At 40.0% G+C, this 24,203-nt stretch overlaps 1 protein-coding gene across 1 annotated transcript; it reads right to left on the reverse strand.

Annotated features, from left to right (window-relative positions):
* Positions 1–11,404: 11,404 nt before the first annotated feature.
* Positions 11,405–12,308, reverse strand: LOC125094285 (S-phase kinase-associated protein 1-like). Its single transcript, XM_047719930.1, has one exon. The coding sequence runs from the start codon at positions 12,267–12,269 to the stop codon at positions 11,778–11,780; it is 492 nt and encodes a 163-aa protein (XP_047575886.1). The 5' UTR covers positions 12,270–12,308; the 3' UTR covers positions 11,405–11,777.
* Between the last annotated feature and the right edge of the window lie 11,895 nt (positions 12,309–24,203).

Raw genomic sequence — 24,203 nt, forward strand, 5'->3', positions numbered from 1 at the left:
TGGATTCTTGTGCTTAGAAAAACGTAAGAGTGCAGTGATTAACAGAAAAATTCCAAGACATTTCTTTATACTCATTTTCATGTCAAATCTCCTTTTTTTGGAACCTGCAAGTAAAGTTTTGACTCCATTCATTATGACATTATTGGCTGCTGCTATCAGCATAACAGCAATGTCAAGAATGCTGACCTGTGAAAACCAGCAGGGGTGAAGGAGCATGGAATTGAGAATATTTCAGTATGAGAAACTCTCTAAAGGAAGAAATCCAGTGCCCAGAAACCATTCTCTGGTAAAGACATTTGTCTGACGGTGAGTATAAGCCAAAAGCATTTTACTTGCAGGGGGTAGGGTAGAGGAGGTCGGTATAGGACATAACTACTTCAGCTGCTTTATCTGCATAATGGCAACTATCACAGAATTCTATAGAAAAAGTAAGTGAAATGCATTAATCAGTGACTCATCCTCTGGGAAACGACAATTGACACTAGACTAGGCGGTAGCACTGAGGGGCATGACATTCAAATTGGTCAAATTGCTTGCTTAGTGGAAATTTTTAAAGGGAAATTGGGAGCCTTTTCCCCTCTCTCCAGTTTTTTTAGAGGCTTCCTTAAGTAGCACATATCAATTAGAGTCCCTAAATAAAACCTTGCTTTCATGTGAAGGCTGGGATCATTGCTCTTTTGAAAGGACAGAGGAGACGTGCAGATAAAAGGTCAGGGCGGCAGGACATCTTTGCCTTTTCATCCACTTTGTCCCTACTCTCGCCTGTGCCCTCATCATCCTGTGACTGGAACACCGCAGCTGCCTCCAACACTGCCCATCACCCCAGTCTACCTTCAGCTCTGGCCTCTGCTGGGCCACCCAGCTCCCCGTGGGGTCACCTTGCTGCTCGCAGTGCAAGGTTCTCGGTGCATCTCTCTATTAACGAGCTGGCCTTCCCCGATGCCTCAGCGTGCGATGCCTTTGGGGCCTGCTGGGCCCCTTACCTGCAGCCTGACAGTGTGTATGGACTGGAGCCTCACTCCTCCATCCCTTGGGTGGACAGATCGGAGGCTCACTTTACATGGTTCCCCAGAGGGTGCCATTGGTTTCAAGCCCCCTTTGCCCACAGGGATGGCTGAGTAGACGACACACCATTGTATTGGCTCTCTTCCCTCCCTGTTTCGTGCTACCCAGTTCTCCATCCTTGTCACTTCTCAAAATGGCCTACCTGCCTGCTTGCAAACCTTGTCTCAGGGCTCTGCTTCCTGGGGACATGCAGGCTCTCCTAACGGGTCTGTAACAGATGCACTTTTCCATTACCGACTGTAATGGATGGAAGTATGCTTTTTAGTATTCGCAATAATGATGTTTCCACTTCTACTTTGTAATGAGGTAGGGGGCATTTATTTAGACCAAGGTAACTCAGCACCTTTTGGTTAAAAAAGTCTCTTGGGATTATTACAGTGTCAGTCCTTTAGCATTTACGCTGGGCCAGTTGTGGATTCATTGCCTCCGCTTCTCCCGTATTTCTTCCCAGAGAGCATTTCAGTTCTTAGATACTTAAATATCGTCCTGGCATCTCTTGCTTTTTCTGGTATTTGCCTTCCTCTTTCCTAGGGCAATAACCCAGAATCTCATGGTCTAGTAATAATAAGAGATTGTAGGGGGAAAAAATTAAAATGAGAAAAATATTATTGGACACCTGGGTGGCTCAGTTGGTTAAGTGTCTCCTTTTGGCTCAGGTCATGATCTTGGGGTCCTGGGATCAAGCTCCACGTTAGGCTCCCTGCTTAGTGGGGAGTCTACTTCTCCCTCACACTCTCCCTCTGTGCTCTCCTTCTCTCTCTCTCTCTCAAATGGATATATAAATAATCTTCCCCTCCAAAACAAAATATAATTAATAATATTACAAATATATTAATTCTTTTCAGGTCTCTCCCCTCTTTTTCATGTCATTTCATACTATTGTCGACTAGTACCATTTTTTTCCATGTCAGTTATCTACAAAGGAATCAAGAATGGCATCCAATTCGCCCCCTCTGATATCTAGTTTAAACTTGTCTTCTCCTCCTGCAGTTGTGCTTATTAAGTTAGCACTCATATCCCTTGAAGTGAAGGAGGTGCATGGGTAACAAAACTTGGGGTAGTATTAGAAAGGAGAAAATGGGGACTAAGGAGGTGACCAGCAATAGCTATTAAAGTTGCCACTGTGATATGCTCTTCTTACTGTCCTTCATGTGACCTCCTGCAACAAAAACAATGCATAAGTTTGCCCTTGAGTACATAGATGAACTACACTTCCCAGTTTCCTTGCTGTTAGGTTGGAGCCATCCGACTGTGTTCTAGACAGTAGAATGTGAGCAGAAGTGACTTACACCACCGCGGGTCTTGGCCTCTGAAAATCTCCCATGCACAGTCCTCCATTTAATCGTCTCTCCTGCAGTAACCTTGGGAACCACACATAGAGGATGATAACATCAAGAGTTGGAATGAGTCTGGGGCTCTGCATGACTGAGAAGAGCTGAACCCCTTATTCTCTCCCCACTCTTGCCCCCACCACATTGGATGTAAGTGAATAATTAAGGTTGACTGTGTTGAGTCACTAACGTCTGGAGACTGTTTGGTATAGCAGCTCGTATTATTTGGCCAAGGGCAGCCCTCTGTACTGTGCGTGGGAGTTCTGTCTAAAATGGATACTGCCTGACCTCTTTTTTTTCTAATCAAAATCCTACCAATGTGTAAAAACTCAGCTAAAGGTCCTACATGATCTACAAACTTTTCAGTGATCACAATAGCTCACGGTGATAGTTCTCTTCTAATTTCTAGGGTCCTACTTAGACCTGACATATGTCCTGCTTTGCCTTATTATTTAGCTTTTCATGTGTGTGTGTTTACTTGCCCAACTGGAGGATCAATTCCCAACTGGAAAAAAACTATCATGATTTTATTACTGTTATTATTATTATTACTTGACCCCCAAAGCAATTATCACCAATCCCTGTAGGTGGTACCTCAGGAATAAAAAGTCAGAAGTCATATATAAGACTTATAAGTGTCCTATAAATATCATCGTACGATTCTAGCATGGGCTAAATATAAGAATTCGACCCTAGTAATTCTGGCTTACAGGTACAACAACAAATTCTCTGAGGATAAAATTAATTCCCATATACAAATAAACTGTCCAGAAATACATTTAATTTGCTTTTTCCTCAAGGGCTAATTAATGTGAGCATTTCCTCTGCATCTCCCCACAACGCATACTCAACAATATTCCAGATTGTGAAAGGAAGGATTAGAACGTGAGATCTCTTTGAAATCCCCCACACTACCGGTTTCCTGTCACCTGTATTTAGCTTCTCATTTGAAATGAAAGTCAGCAGGTTTAGTACAATCTGTGCTGGATTTTATGAGTCTACTCTTTCAACAACAACAATAATAAATACTTCTTCACATTCCCAAATCTCCCCTTTCTGACCCCAATGGCTAAACAGTCATATTCATCTCTTTCCTAATTCTGACGGAAGAACGAGCTGTTAATGTTTATCATTCAGGTGGCCGGAATTGATTAAGTAATTAAGCAAAAGGGGTTGGGGAACCACTGTCTTAAACATAAAGATTAAGAACTCAAACAAGCACATATTCAAAAATTTTATACAAGTTGCTGTTTGAAGATGCTGGACATCGTTTTAAACTGGGGAATAAAAAGTTGCCTATAAATTCTGATGCTCTAGAAATGTGCCAGTTTCAATAGTGCAGATTTCTCTGAACTCCCCTATTCATTCAACGGGGCTTGGTGCTAGCAACTTGCTTTTCTGCCCACTCAGTGCACTTTCATTTTGAGCTAGAGAGAATACCTCTGCAATTGCAGAGTTCATGCCCTCCAGGCTTTGGTTTATTCTCCACTGAAGCTACTTGTACAGAGACCGGCTCTGCTGGTAGCACCCGCGGCTCTAACAATCACACAGCATCTAGTCTTGTCCTTTTCACGTACCAAGTGCAACATATTAATGATGAAGAATACGTTTTCTAGCCTTTTAAGGAATAACTTGAAATGGCACAGGAGCCTGGAACAAATACCGAAACAGCAAAGAAACTTTTTTTTATGGGCAGTCTATCATTCTTGCATTTTAATTTCTTAGAAGCCATAATTGAACTTCTAGTTCACAGGAAGGAATGACCAGAACTAGGATATAAATACATTGGTTTATACACTTTCTTGCTCTAAAAATTCTAATGTCGGTATTGCCTTTTAATACGTGGTCGAAGTTTTTTGTTTTTTTGTTTTTTTGTTTTTCTTTTTAAGTAGCCGCCATTTAAGGACTTTAAGTAGAGGTTTTTGAAAACTGCGTTTCTCAAAGCCCCAGGTTTTCCATGGTGGGACCGCAGGACTGTCCAAAGTGGGGCTGAGTGTGGGGGCTTTTCTTCCCCTTCCTACTGCAGTAGTTTTGCTTTTTATCTGCTTTACATTTGGATTTCTACGTACCACCTACATTTACAAAGACAGCTTTGGGGAAGAAAGAATTCTAAAATCCCTGAATGTTGGAACCATGGAAATGTTTGTTTTCCTTTCATCAGTGCAACTCATTCCTCTGTATAGATATTTGGTCCCCATCTCCTAGCAGCACCCTGATTTCCTTTGGGCAATTACCTGTCTTCCACTGACTGTGATGCTGGCAGATGCAGGATCCAGGGCCTTCCCTCCATAACAGCTGACGTGACCCGATCCCTTTCTCTCAAAGCCCCAGGCCAGCCAGGGGCCGTGTTTCCCCAATCAGAGGCTCTCTTCTGCTGTTGGAATCTGTCGTGAGGGACACAACAAGGCAACGTAGGTACTTAAGACATTTTTTGGTGGTACCCTTACCTATCAGGAGACCTTGCTAGGGTCCCTCCTTCTTGGTCTTCCAGAGCTGCTGTGGTGCCTGTTCCTTTCCAAGATGGACTGTCCAGCCTCCTGACAATTTAATGAGCCCCTGATAATCCTCCCGCCTGCACGTTTTTCACACTGTATGTCTTCATTTTCCTTGCCTTGCTCTTTCTTATTTCCTTCTGGATCAGACCATAAACTGCCTTATGGCTACCCTCCACTAAAACGTAGCTACTCACTGTCCTTTGGGATGTAGCTTTCTCTTCATATAAGGGCTTTGGGCCTTATATGTACCCTATATATGTACCCCTCCATGTACCCCATACATACACTCATCTTCTCCCTGTTTTTTTTTTGTTCTTCCTGGGTTGGTGCTGATATTCTAATATGTCCCTGATTCCCTGTTCAGTAAAACATTACTCCAGCAATGGTATGGAAGTATGTGGGCCTCAGTTGTCTGCGAGGGTCAGAATGCCTGCCAGGAAGGTGAGGTGAAGAAAGTTGGGATCAAAAGCAGAGAATCAGGCATGCAGAGTGTCAAAACACAGACGGTGAGTTAGGCAAGTATCCTAGAAGGGGCAGAGAAAAGGCGTAAGATCCAGACACGCAAGGAATTTAGGACCAGATGCCACAATAAATTGAGAAAATTATTCAGGTAAGCTCTAGTTTGTACAAAGGTTTCCATGTATTTTGTGCCAAAACAGGAACGATTCTGGCAAAGATACCTAAGCCTCCCTTCTCCATCCACCATCCAGATAAAACAATATGGATTTTCTTCTGAATTCTATTTGATCTTCATGAAAACAGCCCACCATTTTATTAACACGATGAGGATGATAAGATCTTCTCTGTACATTTTTGAATAATGATAGCTGTCATTTATTGAGTGCTTACTAGGCTCATTGGTGAAGTGCTTTGAGCATATGGAGAATTGAGGCTGCGAGAGGTTAAATAACCTGCCCAAGTAAATGGGAAAGCTGAGATTGAAACTCACATTTGTTAACTCACAACCCAAGCTCTTAATCTTTGAGCACACATGCCATTACATTGGACTGGACTCTGGAATATACCCATAACTGTGTCTTCCAGTTCCACGCTTCCTAGCTGGCATAAGGTGGTGTTCAATAAATATGTGTTGAACAAACACATACAAAGAAGCCCGTTAACTCTCACGTGGTGTAAGAACGGGCATAGTGGCCCTTGTTTGCCCACAACCACACAGCTTTCTTCTGGAAATGCTCCTTTCTCTACTCTAACAATATGCAAGTAGGAGCTGCCCTTCCCTTAGATATCCCACTGTCATGCCTCTCTGATTGGTCCCAGCAGCCCTGCTTGGAGCTGATTCCAGCGGGTTTGGGCTCAGCTGGGAGAACACAAGCCAGGCCAGAGTCCCCCGCTCCAATCTTTTACGGGGACCAGAGTCTTAGTCTCCCTCTGGTGGTAAAGTTAGGAGATGTCTGGCCTAAGAGCAGCTAGTGGTTATATATCCATGAGGAAATAGGTCTAAGATAAGAAGCTGACCTATAGACAGAGACCAAGGGATTGAAGGACAAAGATCATGAGGAGACATGGAGAGAAAGTAAGAATGGCAGAAGTTGTTCTCAAGTCCCAACTTCCCCCTTGCCCTTACCCAACACTAGTTGCGTTTAGTTCCATCCACGCAAAATAGTTCTGACCAAAATGGTGGGTTTGTAAAGATTTCTAACATATTAAGCCCACGTTACACTGAGAGGAAGGGGAAAATACTTCCTCCTCTGTCTCTGCATATGGTATATGCTTCTCTGTCTCTTAACCTAGACTATGCAGTACTAGAAAGGAGGATAGTGAGGGGATTGACAGCAGAGAAACAAATTTCTTAAATAATTCACCAGTAACACTCCTGTTTTGTGGCTCCCTCACAAATGGCCAAATATTTACATTGCAAGGGAGCTTTTCTGACCATTAGGCAGTGAGAAATAAATTTGCTATAGTGTCATGTATTTCTACCAAATAGCTGGTAATAAAGGTTTTTTGTTTTGTTTTGTTTTTGTTTTTACTCTGAAGAACTCTGGGGCATATAGATAAGGTTCTTTGCCACCTTGGACATGAAAAAGTAAGCTGAGCTTAACTTAATTCACCATTAAATTATTCTATAACAATTAAATTATTACTGTAATTTACTATTAACTATTAATTTGTATAATAGGTAAATTAGGAGATACTTCTCCTAACCAAAAAAAATCATGGAATTGCTGCAAAGTACAATATAAGATATTGCTCTTTTTATTTACAAGATCTCCTCTTACAGGAAAACCAAAGATTACAATGAGTCCACACGTATTTAATTTGCATATTTAATTTAATTCACTTACTAAAAGTATATTAATTACATGAAGCTAGGCTGCCAAATACAGCTGTGCAGGTTGTGCACTGCCCAATGACACCAGCGTGGGCACAAGTGGGAGCCAAAATCCAGCCCTCACTTCTCACCATTAGCCATGTGCTCCTGAGGCTGCCTCCACCCCATCCAAAGCACCTATAGACCAGCTGTGGCCCCACCAAAAGCCAAGCAAACCTGTCTGGGACCTAGAACTCTGAAAGAGAGAGGCATTCTTCTGAAACAGAAAATGGGAAAAAAAATGACAGAAGTAATGCTTTCCCTATAAAAGTTAAGCACATAAAAGCCCAAAAAGTACTTAATGAACTAAATTCTTATAGAATAAGAAAGGTAAAAATTTTCTTGATAAAGCCAAAGGAGAAGTGATAGCAAATGCCTTAAAGTACATGCTCGTATTTCTTTTCATGGCTTATGTCTTCCTTATAGTTGGTTTTCATCCACCTGACCTAACAGTGTTAGGATTGATGACAACCTTCTCATATCCCTTCTCTTGTCAAATAGGGACACCAGAAAAGTAAGATGCTTATTTTAACTTTAAAAAGTTTTCTTATTTACCATCAGTGCTTCCCTCCTCCATCTTTCTCCTCACAGCTGTCCTGATCCTCATGGAACACGTGACAGATGGGGAAATAGCACCAGTGAGTCACATAATCACATCCTCATCACTGGGGTTTCGATTTATCGACATTGACAATGTATTTCTCTCTGTGGCTCACCAAAGTTTGCTTTTTTATAACACAGAAAGGTCCTGGACATGCTTACGGTGCTTTCTATAAATATCAGCCACACATTCCAGCTTTCGAAGGAGCACATTCTGCTAAACATAGACTGTGAGACAAGTAATCCCTGTTTTTCTTGCTGTATATTATGGATGCTAATTCAGGCTGAGTTTTCCTTATCCCATCTCAACTTGACCTTGGTTATTTTGGGTCTCTCCACAAAGGTCACCAGATTACTTCTAGTGCTTTACAGTTCATACCCAGGCTGGGAGTATCTGCAGGCTTGGGATTCTGGAGCCTCACAGCTGTAATCACCATTAACGGGATGGGTCACGCGGTTGTTAAATAGTCTCATGGATAGTCTAATCCCAAATCAGAGGTTTGGGAGTCTCTTGACAATTGCAAGAACCGTAAGCCATTTGGAAGTTAAGGTCTGGGTATTATTGCCCCAGGACTCCCCCAGCTGAGACCGAAAGACAGACAATTTGGTGTGAGTAGCTGGTTAGTCCAAGGGGTCTACGGAATATATGACTAATACAAGAGGCTTAAAGTATGACTCCTCGGTCCTCCCAGTCAATGCCAGCATACAGGATAATTTGGAGTGTACAGGATGTGATTTGGTTAAGTCTTTTCTTTTTGTTTGTTCCTTTTGTTTTGACTTCTTATCCTTTCAAAAGGGAATGACATTCAGCATTCAAAATGTCAAATAGAAGACTTCTGGAGTTGCTCGTTATTGGCTCTTTATTTTGGATAAATGTTTTCTTTAAGACCCTTGCCCCTTTCTGTCCATATGCTTCTGCTTAGCTCTAAAATGCCATTAGGCTCATCAGTCACATCACATTTATCACTAGAGTGTCATGGTCTGTGCAGTGCTTTTCAGTTTCCAGAAATGTGACCGTGCATCTATTCTATCACTGATCCCCAGAACAACCCTACAGACAGGAATTGTTACTTCCATTTTAGGCTTGAAGATACTGAGATCAGGCTGAGTATGTGACAGGTCCACAGAGAACAGCCTGACCCAAATCCTAGCCGAGTGATTTCTCCATTGTAACTGGTGTTTTTTGTCTTTACAACTGTTGAAACTTGCATGCTGGATGGCATGCTGGATGGGAGGCCCAACCCATCTAGCAAGTCACTCACCACCAGCCAGGGGAACTTGCAATGGTTGCTTAAGCTCTCTGAGCCTCAATTTCCTCTTCTATAAAATGAACCCACATTTTGCTCACTCACTTTATGGTCCAATGATAGGTGACAGGGGTATCAGGAATCTCTCTTCCCTCCATGTACAATACAAGTGTGAGATGTGCATTACATGCAGAGGAAAATAGAAAAGTTGGATTTTTTTCCCTTCTTCTCTGCCTTCATTTTTCTTTTATCATTCCTTAGTTTGCTGCCTTTAGTGGATGATTTACTGCCATTCAATTCCCCAGATTGGCAGCTGCTAAGTAAAGAAAGTAGTGCTCTTCTCACATGATTTTCTTGAGAGTTAATATCTTCTGTCTTCATCAAGTAAATCCTTGTACAGCATGTCCAGATAGCACACTAAAATCTTATGGAAAGTTAGATTGGTGTTTTTTTGCTCTGATTTTGGGTCCATCTTCTAGAATTTTGTTGGCTTCTATGTTTGTGTTGGAAATAGAGATGCCAACTTTTTTTTTTTTTTTTTCATTTTTTAAACCTCAATTCTAACCTTGTGATGCATGTGAAGCTGGTAGTTGCTGGAAACATAAATGGAGAAAAGACAACTTTCCTGGTTGACTCTCATCTAAGGCAGCAGATGTGCCCATATGGTTAAATCAGACATTATCAAAGTGTCCTTCCTAGACCGATAGTATACAGCATCAGCTGGGGATGTGTTGGAGATGCAAATTCTTAGACCTCAACCAAGAAAGGCTGAGTCAGAAACTCTGGGGTTGGGGCCCTGAAATCTTTTTTTTTTTTTTTAAAGCTCTTTTCCCATATGATTTGAAGCACTCTGAAGTTTAAGGACTACAGAGTTGGATTTTTCTCCTATTAGGGTATTTTTTTCACTCCTGAAGTCCCCAGGATGGCTCTGTGGAACTGAAATCACTGAGAGTATCTGTTAGTGGAACAGAAGAAACTCTGTCTATGGTCACTGGGGCATAGACTTTACTAAAGAATAACAATTAGCTACATTGTTAACACTCCATTACCTTTTAAATTTTCTTATTGCTGCCTTAGATGGATGGACACTATTGATGTCCTTTTCTGTATTTTAAAGGGATATTAAACTTTAGTCTATCAATTAGCATAAGTACAGAACATAACTTTTATAAACCTAAATCTTTTTTTTTAAAGATTTTATTTATTTATTTGAGAGAGAGAAAGAGATCACAAGTAGGCAGAGAGAGAAGGGGAAGCAGGCTCCCTGTTGAGCAGAGAGCCCTATGTGGGGCTAGATCCCAGGAACCTGAAATCATGACCCGAGCCAAAGGCAGAGGCTTTAACCCACTGAGCCACCCAGGCGCCCCTAAACCTAAATCTTAAGATACATGTAGCTAACAATGTTCAAACCCTAGGTCAATTCCACTAAACTAAGACTGGTCATTTTCCCATTATACTATTGGGATGTTAACTATATGGTAAATCCAGTTTGTCTCTTAGTTCTATAGGCTTTGTCTTGTCAAATATTCCTCTACATTGCCAATTGCTATTCGACGCAATATTGTAAGAGACTAAGCCTGATTACCTTGAGGAAAAAGAACCCTCCTGAGGCACTCGATTTCATTTATTAATTCAATTAATAGCAGAGTCCTTTTCTGGGAAAGACATTTTCGGTTTTGATGAGCACTTTATTTCTAAGATTAATACTCGCAAGCTTCCCAAATGTGGAGGTTTAGCCTTAATTCATGAAAACATATTATTCATATTAAGAAGGCAAGAATTTAGGTTGGGTTGTGCTACTTGATACATGTGGGTCTTTTTTTTTTTTTTAAAGACTTTTTATTTATTTATTTGACAGACAGAGATCACAAGTAGGCAGAGAAGCAGGCCAAGAGAGAAAGGGGGAAGAAGGCTCCCGCCGAACAGAGAACCCAATGTGGGGCTGGATCCCAAGACCCTGGGATCATGACCCGAGCCAAAGGCAGAGGCTTTAACCGACTGAGCCACCCAGGTGCCCACATGTGGGTCTTTGAGCAAACTACTTAACCTCCAAACCTTGGCTCTTCATCTGCAAAATGGAGGTCTCACAGCCAGAGTTCAAAATCTGGAGTGGAATTCCTTTTTTTCTTCTTCTTTCTTTCTTTCTCCATCCCTTAATTTTTCAGCCTTTGAGAGAAGGAGACCCAAGGGCTTTCATTTCCCATTTGTCCTGGACAGACAATGGAGCTTTGGTGTCTATTAGAGACTTGAATGTGATTCCTAAACTTAACACTCACCAGCTGTGTGACTTTCAGCAATTTACTTAATCCTTTTTTTTTTTCTATTTCAGAAAGCTTTTTCAACTTGTTTTATTTACAATGCCAACTTTTAAAAGGTCATTAAACTAAAGTTAACTAGACAATAAACTAGGCAGAAATCGCTTTACAAAGAGAGGGAAAGCCCAAAATGCCACCTTCTACAGAGAACTCACAGTTCAGGTTTATTTAGAGCAAAGAAAAAAAACTTTTGATTGTACTAGAAGAAACTCAGCCATAAGTTTGGAATCTGTACTCAAACTACACATGCGAGGAGGACAATATTCTGCTTAAACAACTGATTTGCTGCTGCCATTTGTCTACTGTTTGTCTAATATTAACAATTATAAACAGAGCAGTGCAACTAGTATTTGGAACAATCCTTACAGTGTTACAGTGTCAGGCATAACATTTCACTTCTCTTCACACCACTGGTTCTCTTTGCGTACCTGGGCTTCCTCTTCTTCAGTAAAGTCATTTTTGATATTGAAGGTCTTGCGGATCTCCTCAGGATTTTTCCCCTTCATCATATTGGCAACAGTCTTGCATGTTACATCAAGCAAACCTTTGATGTCTAAGTAGTTCGCAGCCAGAATAAGTTCAAACAGTGTTCCTTGGTCAACTTTCAGGAATTCTTGGTTCCAAACAGGGATATCATCTGTCTGCTTTTCTTTGTTCTCATCATCCTCAGGAGGAGGGGGGTCATCCTTGTGGTGGGTGCACCACTGAATGACCTTTTTTAATATTGCTGCATTAACATTTGGTAGAGGAACTGGATCATCATCTCCTTCATCGTCCATTCCCAAATCTTCCAACATGGTCTTGATAGTCACAGACTGTTTGGCGATTTCAACATCAACTTCAAATATCTCTCCATCGGAACTCTGCAACTTAATTGAAGGCATGGTGCTCGGTCTCAGGCCAACTGCGGGTCGGATGCTGATAAAAACATAGCGGCCTCGGGAACGTGGGGAGAAAAAAGGAGAACAAGGCCACTACCTTACTTAATCTTTTTAAGCTTTAGTTTCCTGATGTATAGAATGATGTAATAATACTACCTATTCTATAGTGTTGGAGAGATATGTAATATGCTTAGTCTGGCACATGAGGAGTGGTGAGCGTTCAAATGTTCAAATGTAACTATAATTATAATTATAATTATTGGCTCTCTTTCTTAGCATATGTCAAGCTTGGTACTGTCCCCTCCTTGGACACTGCAATGGTCCAAAGATCATTTGTCATTTTTTTTTTATAATAATGAGACAAATTACCTGGCGATTCACAGACTTGTACCCCTGGGGCTAATAATACATTATATGTTAATAAAAAAATAAACAAATTATATTAAAAATTAGAAAAATTATAAGATTTGACTTCCTTCTGTTTTTTGTTTTTGTTTTTGTTTCGTTTTAATAAACTCAAAGACAACCTCTATCTGGCTATTGGCCATTCTGTTAGAAGCTCACTTTTTGAAGTTAAAGATGGGACTTCTCAACTGATGATAAGCTTTGACCCCTAGAACTAGATGGTTCATATATGGACAGATTATAAGGGCTTTTTCTTATTGCTGTAGCCTGTGGCATGGTAGGCAATAGGGGTGCCTGGGTGGTTCAGTTGGTTAAGCTTCTGCCTGTGGCTCAGGTCATGATCCCAGCCAGCATCCTGGAATTGAGCCTTGCATCTGGCGCCTTGTTCAGCAGGGAGCTTGCTTCTTCCTCAGCCTGCCGCTCCCCCTGCTTATGCCTCCCCATTGACCAACAAACAAATAAAATCTATCTTAAAAAGAAAGAAAGAAAGAAAGAAAGAAAGAAAGAAAGAAAGAAAGAGAGAGAGAAAGAGAGAAAGAAAGAAAGAAAGAAAGAAAGAAAGAAAGAAAGAAAGAAAGAAAGAGAACAGGAAAGAAAGAAAATGAACAAACAGTAGGCAATATATACCTGGATCTGGAAAAGTCTTTATATGCCCATACCTAAAGTTTTAGTTCTTTCATAGAGAATTTTCCTGATGGCCTCTCATCATGACTCCCAAAAACTTATTCTGAAACTATACTGTGTTTGTATATGTATATATGTCCTCCTTAGGCAATGCTAATTCTCTCCTTTATATAATTCAGGATCCACACAATCCTCAAACAGGGTAATTGAAAGGAGTTTAATGGGAGTCTATTTACAAAAGTATGGGCTGAGTAAAGGGAGAACTACCAGGGATGCCCAGGTACCCTGGAGCTAGCAACAACAGTCCATTACCACCCTGGGCCAGAGAGGTAGGACAGCAGAACAGTTAAAGGACCTGGACCAAGAGCTATAGTTTTCCGTAGAGAAACTCAGCAGCTGCCAGCATAGCCCAGCACACTTTCCACCTTCCAGTCTGTGGGGCCTCCTACAGCTGCTTCAAACTGGCCAAAATCGGGTACTAGGAAAGCCTGCTGATGCCATCCATAAAGGTCTTTAAAAGTCCATGTATTCATTTCCTAGAACTTTTATAACAAAGTACCCAAAATTTAATGTCTTAGAACAACAGAAATTTATTGTCTCTCAGTTCTGGAAGCTGGAAATCTAAAATCAAGGTATTGACAGAACTATGCACTCTCTAAAAACTTTAGGGAAATCCTCCCTTTCCTCCTCCTAGATTCTGGTTATTTGCCAGCCATCTTTGGCATTTCTTGGCTTTTCAGTGTAACTCTCCAACCCTCTGTCTTCACCTGGTGTTCCTTCTCCCTGTGTCTCTGTCCTCACATGATCTTCTTCTCAGGGCACCAGGCATACTGGTAGAGAGGGCAGTCCTATTCCAGTATGACCACATCCCAACTAGTTACGTCTATAATGATCGCATTTCCAAATAAGGTCACACTTTGAGGTACTGGGGATGAGGAGTTCAACACTGTCTTTTTGGAGGGGCCCAGTTCCACCCACAATAGTCATCCTTGCGGATGGGGGTGGCTGGAGAGCTGGCACAGAGGAGCAGAAGGGAAGAACTGGCACACTCTTTCATCATGTCCTTTATGGGCCACATTCCACAGTATCCCAAACATTCTCTTCTTAGGCTTCAAATCCTTTTTTCCTCATTTAAAAATTAATTAATTAATTATTTTTATTGCCATGTAACATTTATACAGAACAATTCACAAGTAATTAGTGCATAGCTTGAAGAATTTCTACAAAGCCAACATATGTTGTGAATAGCATCTGAATTAAGAAACCACATTAGGGGGGCGCCTGGGTGGCTCAGTGGGTTAAAGCCTCTGCCTTCGGCTCAGGTCATGATCCCGGGGTCCTGGGATCGAGCCCCACATCGGGCTCTGCTCAGCAGGGAGCCTGCTTCCTCCTCTCTCTCTGCCTGCTTCTCTGCCTGCTTGTGATCTCCGTCTTCAAATGAATAAATAAAATCTTAAAAAAAAAAAAAAGAAAGAAACCACGTTAGGAATGCCACAGAAACTCCCCTCAGACCCCCTTCCATCTCTGCTTTCTCCCAAGGGCAACCATCATTCTGGTTTCTAACACCATAGAATCACGTTGCTTGTTTTTGAACTTAATCTAAGTAAAATTATACTCTTTTATGTTTGTCTGGCTTTTCCCACACATTATGTCATCTGTGTTGTTGTGTATAGTTGTAATTTGTTCATTCTCACTCCACTATATGAATAGTCCACACTTTATCCATTCTGCTGTTGATGAATGCTTGCATAGATTCTAATCAGGGGATCTGATTAATAATGTTATTATGAACATTCTTGCAGATATCTGTTGGTGAAAGCATTTGGTTCATGTGTATGACTTTTTTGACAAACATCCTTTGGAAAGTCTTGCTCACTTCCTAGTCAGAATTATTTGTATTGTCCTTAGTGTTCTCAAAGTGAGCACTTAACCACAATGTATAGCTTGAATTAAGAGCATGTGTATATCCCACCCTACCCGATAACATTTTTGTGTGTCTGTGAGCTTTCCAAGGACAAAGATTCTACTTTATGTATCTTCATATCATAGCATGTACCTGCTACTTATTAAGTATCTAATCAGTTTTTGAGTGAGTGAATGAATGAAAGAATGAATAGGGAGGGTAGAGACACCATGTATCAGGATTTCAGGATGGAAAAGGGTATCATGACAGATTCAGCTCATCCTCAAGAGTCTGACATACTGGCATCATCTTGTGTTGTCACCTTCTCTCTTCCACTGCTTTTCTCAGGGTCTTGTCACCACTCCCTCCCCACTGACTCCTTTTAGGATCAGATATCTCTGAAGACTTCATTTTCCCCTGTTCACTAGTGTCCTCACTACACAGATTCTCCTGACCATGGATTTCAGGCATTGTGGGAAATTTTCTAAATCTTTAATCTCTAATACTTTAAGTATTTTTTTCCATGTCTCCTCTTTTGATATTTAGACGTGATTCAATTTTTCTTTACCATGCAACATAGTCTTCTTTCTGTGTCAGTGATTTACGTACTCTGCTTTCATTTCATCTACTCTTCAATTCAGCAGCTCTTTCAAAATTCTCCATGAATGCCAAGGCCTCCAACACTCTCCTGGGACCCCAGGCTCCCAACATTGGAGTGCATCTTAGTTACTGCCTTTCTGTCCTGTTATCCCCTTTCCTCATCTCTCAGTCAGCTGCCAGCTCATTCACTATTTTCCCCATTAATACCTTTTTGGCATTAACCAATATCTTACCCGCCTCACACGTGTTCATAACTTCCCCTTAGCTGGGCTCCTGGTCTGCATTTTCTCCTCTTCCAGTTTATCCTTCATATACAGAGTAGTTTTTATCCTCCGCTTATGAGATGAGAGAGGCTCCCAATTACTAATCAGATCCAGCTCAGTTGTGTCCAATCATTATTTCTCCTTACCTTGCATCATCACTGTGCCCACCTGACAGAACCTGCTTCTCATATCTTTCCAACTACCGTCATTGTGCCTCCCATCACTCTTCCTTTGACAAGAGAGCTAAACTTCCAGCATGAAACGGAACTGGATTCTTAACGTTTACCAATCACCAAGTGGAGATAACCGCCAAACACAAGACAGGAAGGGTGCTTTGATAGCGTTTGCTATTTTGATAGCATTATCATCCTTAATTTGTAAAACTTTCAAACCTAGGGTTCAGCTGGTCAACACTGCAACCTCTGCTTCACCTGTGGTAGGCATAGTCCCACAATTAGGTCACAAATTAAGTTTTAATTTTATCAATGATTTATAAGTTATCTGGGCTAAAATGTGACTAACATCCCTTTTTACTAAGTGAATAAGTATACAAGAAGTTAAGTCATTTCACAGTGCCTATGCAGGTCATCATTTGGTAGTAAGATCTTAGGTAGCTTTACTATATAAAATATCACTTTTTTTGTGGCAAAATGACTTCACCATTAAAAATCAAAAGTTAAAACTTGGAGTCTTCTCTTTTGTTATGGACACATTTTAATTTTATAGCAGAAACAAGAGACTTATTTTATTGTACTATTTATGGTAGCCAATTATCTCTTTGTAAAAGAGGTTTTATATAACCTATTTTAGGAAAAGCAGTTAAGAGGCTATTTGGGTTTTCAGTGTCCAGAGATTTTGCATCTTCATTCTATATCGTAGTTATATATTGTAATCAAAGTGGGTTTTTGTGCATGGTATTATTCAGAGAAAGTTACTGTAATTCAAAGAGAATATTAATCCCTGCCAGTCACCAACAAGAATATAGCTCAGCATTGGTCAATGATTCCTTGTGCTATATCCAGGGAAACATTAGAATAGGGCCTGGTCAGGGAAGGACTGGCCTGGGGCATCTCAGAGACAGTAGCTTTACTTTATGACTACTAAGAGAAAAATTTGATGTACGTACATTTGCTACTATTTGGTTTTGTAGCCAAACATTGTTTCTCGGGTTTTTCATCTTACCAATGAAGTCAAAGATGTCCAGTTTCAATTGGTGCTCTCAGTTTGATTCCTGACTTTATTGAAAAGCTATTCTAATAATGCTAGTGTTAGCCTCAGCTTAATAAATTCTTCTTGAATTTGTTATCTTCGGCCTTAGGAGAAGCTACATTAGAGTTGAAGCATATTAGTGATAAAGCCCTAGGTCCATGCTAAAGCATGGAAAAAGGAGCTTGGCTTTCTGAGTATTAAGTTGATTGTTCATAGGTTCTTAATTGAAATCTGTACGTGAGAATGTACAATACATTGAAATTTTAGCTGAAGAATTGAGATATTTTTCTACATTACCATACAAAATTCTCCTTCCTTATTAAAAAAAATCCACTGCAATGGAACTAGCTCATTGCCTTATTTTTTTTTCAAGTTTTCTTTAAATTCCAGTTAGTTAACATATAGTGTAATATTAGTTTCAGGAGTAGAGTTCAGTGATTCCTCACTTACATAGAACACTCAGTGCTCATCACAAGTGCCTTCCTTAATACCCATTACCTATCTAGCCCATCTCCTACCGTCTCTGAGGTTAAGAGTCTGTTTTATGGTTTACCTCTGTCTTTTTTCCCCCATGTTCATTTGTTTTGTTTCTTAAATTCCACATATGAGTGAAATCATATGGTATTTGTCTTTCTCTGCCTGGCTTATTTTGCTGAGCCTAATATACTCTAATTTCATGCACATTGTTGTAAATGGCAAGATTTCATCCTTTTTTATGGCCCAGTAATATCCCATTATGTATAATATATGTGTGTATAATGGAATATTACTCAGCCATAAAAAAGAATGAAATCTTTTTTATCCATTCATCACTGGGCATTTGGTTATCCCACAATTTGGTTATTGTTGATAATGCTGCTATAAACATCAAGATGCATGGATCCTTCCAAATCACTATTTTTGTATACTTTGGGTAAATACCTAGTAGCACAATTGCTGGGTTATAGAGTAGTTCTATTTTTAACTTTCTGAGGAAACTCTGTACTGTTTCCCAGAGTGGCTGCTCCAGTTTGCATTCCCACCAACCATGTAACTGGGTTCCCATTTCCCCTTATCCTCACCAACATCTGTTGTGTCCTGTGTTGTTAATTTTAGCCATTCTGAGAGGTGTAGGGTGGTATGTATCATGGTTTTGATTTGCATTTCCGTGATGATTGGTGATGTTGAGTATTTTTTCATGTGTCTTTTAGTCATCTGTATGTTTTCTTTGGAAAAATGTCTTCATGTTTTCTACCCATTTCTTAACTGGATTATTTGGTTTGGGGTGTTGAATTTGACAAGTTCTTTATAGATTTTGGATACTAAGATATGTCATTTGCAAATATCTTCTCTCATTCCATAGGTTGCCTTTTAGTTCTATTAACTGTTTCCTTCACTGTGCAGAAGTTTTTATCTTGATGAGGTCCCAATAGTTCATTTTTGTTTTTATTTCCTCCAGAGACTTGTCTGGTAAGAAGTTGCTGTGGACCATGTCAAAAAGGGAGGTGCCTGTGTTCTCCTCTAGAAGGATTTGGATGGTTTCATGTCTCATATTTAGATCTTTCATCCATTTTGAATTTATTTTTGTGTGTGGTATAAGAAAGTGGTCCAGTTTCATTCTTCTGCATGTAGCTGTCCAGTTTTCCCAACATCATTTGTTGAAGAGACTGTCCTTTCCCCATTGGATAGTCTTTCCTGCTTTGTCAAAGATTAGTTGACCATATAGTTTTGGGTTCATTTCCAAGTTTTTTATTCTGTTTCATTGATCTATGTTCATTGTCTTTTTTTTTTAAAAGATTTTATTTATTTATTTGACAGAGAAAGAGAGATCACAAGAAGGCAGAGAGGCAGGCGGGGGTGGGGGGCGGGGGGGAGCAGGCTCCCTGCTAAGCAGAGAGCCCAATGTGGGGCTTGATTCCATGACCCTGAGACCATGACCTGAGCCTAAGGCAGAGGCTTAACCCACTGAGCCACCCAAGTGCCCCTGTTCATTGCCTTATTAATGGAAAGAGTGATATACACAATTTTTATAAGCAATATACTGCTATGAAAACAATAATTATTATTATAACTTCTAACAAGTGGGACCCTCATGGTGAAGATAGTGAAACAAAAGTTCCTATAAGGTATCATGACTAGGTAAACAAACGAAAGGCCCAGCAGTGTTTAGCTATGTTCCTAGATGAAGGCATGATATAACACCTATAAACAGAATCCTGATCCTGTAGGTTATTTATAAACTCTTTTTAGGTTTGTAATAAAGACATGTCTCAACTTCTGGAGCCTAAATCTTTCAAGGGTTTATCCTTTTATTAATCATTTACATCAAAGGCAGTATGTTCTAATGTGTATGCTTTTCATCTGAGATACTATTGTAGCTAAAATACTTCAAAAATGTCAGTGTTTATTTATATTCTATAGAAGCTGTTCAGTGTAAGCATGGACATAGTTTAGTGCCTCCAACTTTCAGGAGATCAAGTCACCAAAAGAGCAATACTTTGAAAAACAAGATTCAATTCACTGAATGACCGATAGGCCAAAATTTATTCGCTTATCAAAAATGGTTTTATTATTTGAATAAGAATGTTCAGCTTTAGTTACTGGTAAATAAATGATAAAACATACAAAAGTCAATGCTGATATGTCATTTGAAGAATCAGCAAAAAAAAAAAAAAAAAAAATTAAAAATACTCCAAGTTTGAAGAAATAGAAACCGTCACCCCAAAAAGTACTCAAAACAATCCTTCCACACGGTCGCCTGGGTGGCTCAGTCATTAAGCATCTGCCTTCGACTCAGGTCATGATCCCAGAGTCCTGGGATCGAGTCCTGCATCGGGCTCCTCAGTCAGTGGGGAGTCTGCTCTCCCTCTCCCTCTGCCCTTCCTCACCACTCATGCTCTCTTTCTCTGCTCACTCTCTCAAATAAATAAATAAAATCTTCAAAAAAAAATCCTTCCACATATAAAATGTTTTACAAATTGGTTTCAAATAAGGAACAATTGGCAGTTGTAGACTTGGTGGCAATTTGTTGAAAAGTTTGATGTGAACACCCTTCAAAGCATGAGATTAGCCAGGAGGGTACCAGAGGCAGTATTACATGTACCTGTATGGGTAGAGAAACAAATGAGCCAGAATGTGACAGGAGAAACCACATCACCTCTAATATTGAATACCAGTTGTTAAAAAACAAACAAACAAACAAACAACAAAACAACCACAAAAACAGTTGAAGGTTGATATGCTACCCAAGAAATGGATAAAACATCTTTAAAATGTTCTATTATTAGGAAATTGTAAAATAACATTAAATAAGATTCCTGATTACTTAATAGCTTTCCCAAGACTTTAAAAAGTTTTGCTCTGTTTTGTAAACTATAATATTGTGTTTTTTTTGTTATTGTTTCTTCTGTGCTTTGCTACAAGGTGACTCAATCTCAAGATACTTCATCCTCTGGCATCCTGTGTTGTGAGCTGCTGTACTCAGTAATCAGGGAATACATATAGACTACTACTCCATTGGAGTAAACTGGGAGTTGGAAGGATAGTGGTTTCTCATTGGCTCAGTTCTTGCTGTCTTTCACTGGCTGGACTATTGCAGGGGTAGGAGAACACCTTTCCTTCCGCATGTTGGGGCAGTAATGGTAGTATATCCACCTACAACGTCTGTCTCTTCCTTTTGGATCTGCAATTGACAAATGGTAGGGTGTGAGAGCTCCCTTTGCTTAACCTCCTAATTCCCTTCTAGTGAGGTTTCCCTTGATTAATTTTCATAGTTCTAATGTGGATACCTCTGTCACAGTGGTGGCTGTCTTCAGACCTCCACTGCCCGTGTCTCTGGCTTCTTGTGGCTGTCCTTTAATTCCTTGTAGGAATTAAAGGCTTGTGTAACTGGATGATGCCAGCTGCCAGGATGGCAAATGCTACTTTTCTTAGTTATTAGTAGTAATATTTGTTATTGTTATATAGTATTGCTGATAGCAGTTCCTCATGTGGTAGGCAAACAGTAGTGGAAACATTGGCAGTAATCTGGAAGCCAATCCACTCAGCATAGAAATAGTTCAGAGGCAGTCAGGCTTTGTCTAGCAGGATGTGACTGTCCCAGGGAGCAGAGAAGTTGCTATGACCTAAGTACCAAAATGGACTCCAGCCCTGGAGGCATGTATCACAGCCTCAGGAAACAGGCCTGGACATATTTTCAGATGCAGGACAGTGGGAATTGGTGAATAGTTTTTGAAGTTTCCATCCTCGCACTAGTGCCCCAGAATCTGCTAAGTTTCTCTGATGCATTGAACTCTGACTATGAAGAAGACTAAATACTCTGTTTATGCCCAGAATCTTATAAAGGGAAATTCCTGTCTTCAGCCAGTTTGTTTGTCTCATCAGAAATTAGGACTGTAAACATTACAACAATGAATAAGTTTAGCTATGTGTAAGTATTTTTTTTCAGCTTTACTGAGGTATAGTTGGCATATAGAATTTAAGATACGTATTTAAAATGTTCATCATTGTGATTTAGTATACATACAGATTGTGAGAGGATTCCTCCCAGCTAGTTAAGTTAATAAACACATTCCTCACTTTGCATATTTTTCCTTCTTTTTTAAAATTTTGTGAGAACATTTAAGTTCTGCTCTTAGGAAATTTCAGTTATAAATATAGTGTTATTAACTATAGTCACCATGTTTTACATTAGGTCCTCAGACCTTATCTCATAGCTGAAAGTTTTTGTTGGTCTTCTTTATATCTGTGGTTCTTTATGTGGTCCTTTACATATTCACCGTCCTAGAAATTTTTAAGCATCATATAGATTTGCTCCCAAAGCCCCAAAGAGATCCAATGTCCAGCTGTTACCTGGTTTCTTTCCATTATATGCCTTCATTTAACATTAGCGATATAGCTTGAGTGGTCTGTGCTCACCACTGCTCTTACAGTTTTGCCCTCTGGGACCACAGGTAACTGGAGATGCCAACCTGGCATTACTCAGTTCCCTTTATATCTCTTTTCCACCATACACTATTCCTGTGGTAAAAGACCCCAGAAATGGAAATTGACATAGATGAATTCCAATGACACAGCTTTGCAATCTTACCAGCAGCACGGTAACTGCCACATCGTTTTAGGGTTTATCCTGAGAGTCGAAGTCATATCGGTCAAATTTTAGGTAGGGCAAAAACTTAAGGTTCATGAGTTCTCATTTAACTTCAAACCCACCAATGTTTTCATTCTACATTCAGAGTGTTTGGGTCCTCAGTTGGGGATATAATGGCAAATGGATGGGCTAGCACAGTTATACACAACACATGGAATTATATAGAATATGATAATTTGTTTAATGCATTCAGGGATTTGGACACATCTAATCAAGCATCCCCAAAACGATGGGAAGTTACCACTGTCGGGTAATCATAACAAACGGAATACTGTATTTTTGTTGAAGTAATAGCATTTTATATGAAAATTATTAGGTTACATTGACAATTTTTCTTTTGAAATATGTTAACATATTTAGGATTTTATTCCAGTATCTTGGGTAGCATCAATTAATATTTAAAAAGTAACTCAATTTGAATATCATTAGTAATCAAAATTAGTAATTTCTCTAAAGGTGCTCAGGCTATTAAAATCATAATTGTAAAATTGTCCTGACTGCATAGGGCCTGTCTTCTTATTTTCTGTACCCACACAGATGACAAAGCACACAAAATTAAGGTTGACACTTAATGCAGGCTCTGTTATATAGTAGGCATCCCATAAACACTTACTGAATTAAGTATTGAAATAAATGTTGTGTGGGTCCTGATGATGGGTCTAGCTTATCTTGCAAATCTCTTTTCTCCCTTATTGGGAGTTTTCATGAATCTTGTTTCCATTGTTCTCATCTTTCAGACATGTCCAGATTCCAGCTCTAGAAAAGCACCAGGTTTTTTCCTAAGAGTCTCCTCAGACCTTGTGTAAGTCAATGGTTCAATAAGATGGATACTGCTTCCTTTTTCTGTTCCAGCACAACCAGAAAACTTGTTACAGGCTGATCAGTGAGGTAATGATAAAATTTAGTCACTCTGTAACTGATAAGAAACATGTAAGGCCTGCTAAGGATTGTGATTTATGGAGAGTCAGGAGATCAGCATGGAAATGTGGTGGCAGGAGAGTGAGATGTGGTCTAATGTCCTGTCATCACAGAAGCCGAGGTTGGAAAGTGATTGGACCCTCCAGGTGGTGAAGCAGCCGATAGGCACCGTGGTCACCGTGGTCACCGTGGTCACTGTAGGTAGGTGTGGTGCGGGAGGGATGCATTTCCTTATCTGCCCTTAAAACAGAGAAAGAAGTGACCTCTGCAACGCCTTTTCTTTTCCAAGTGAGAATTTTAAAGCTTTTGACAAAGGATGTCTGGGTGGCTCAGTCAGTTAAGTGTCTGCCTTGGGCTCAGGTCATGATCCCAGGGTCCTGGGATCAAGTCCCTCATCCGGCTCCCTGCTCAGCAGGGAGTCTGCTCTCCCTCAGCCTGCCTCTCCCCCTGCTTGTGCTCTCTCTCTCTCTCTCTGAAAAATAAAATTAAAAAAAAAAAAGAAAAAAAGCATTTGAAAGCAAAATAGGAAAACCAGTCAATTGCCTTTGCTTTCTCCTCTAGGATTAAGGATTTATTAAAGGCTGCTGGAAAGGGGAGGAGATTGGGACAATGAGTTTGAAGGAGGCTCTTCAGTTTGAAAGTCAGCCAGATAGTCTGTATGTTGGGAATTCTGGCAAGGTGGAAAAAGGAAGAGGATGCTGTTTCATTTACTCACAGAAAATAAACCTAAATAAACAGTCCTATCACTAAGCATAAAGCATTCTCTATCTCTTGCCCACCTACTGCCATAAATATGATTGAGGGAAAAGGCCAATATGTAAAATTTTTAAATTCTCAAGGTACAGGATATAATCATAATCTACTCTCTCTTTTAATCTTGCTAGAAA

The sequence above is a fragment of the Lutra lutra genome, chromosome 2 (assembly GCF_902655055.1).
Source record: "Lutra lutra chromosome 2, mLutLut1.2, whole genome shotgun sequence".
Lineage (NCBI taxonomy): Eukaryota > Metazoa > Chordata > Mammalia > Carnivora > Mustelidae > Lutra > Lutra lutra.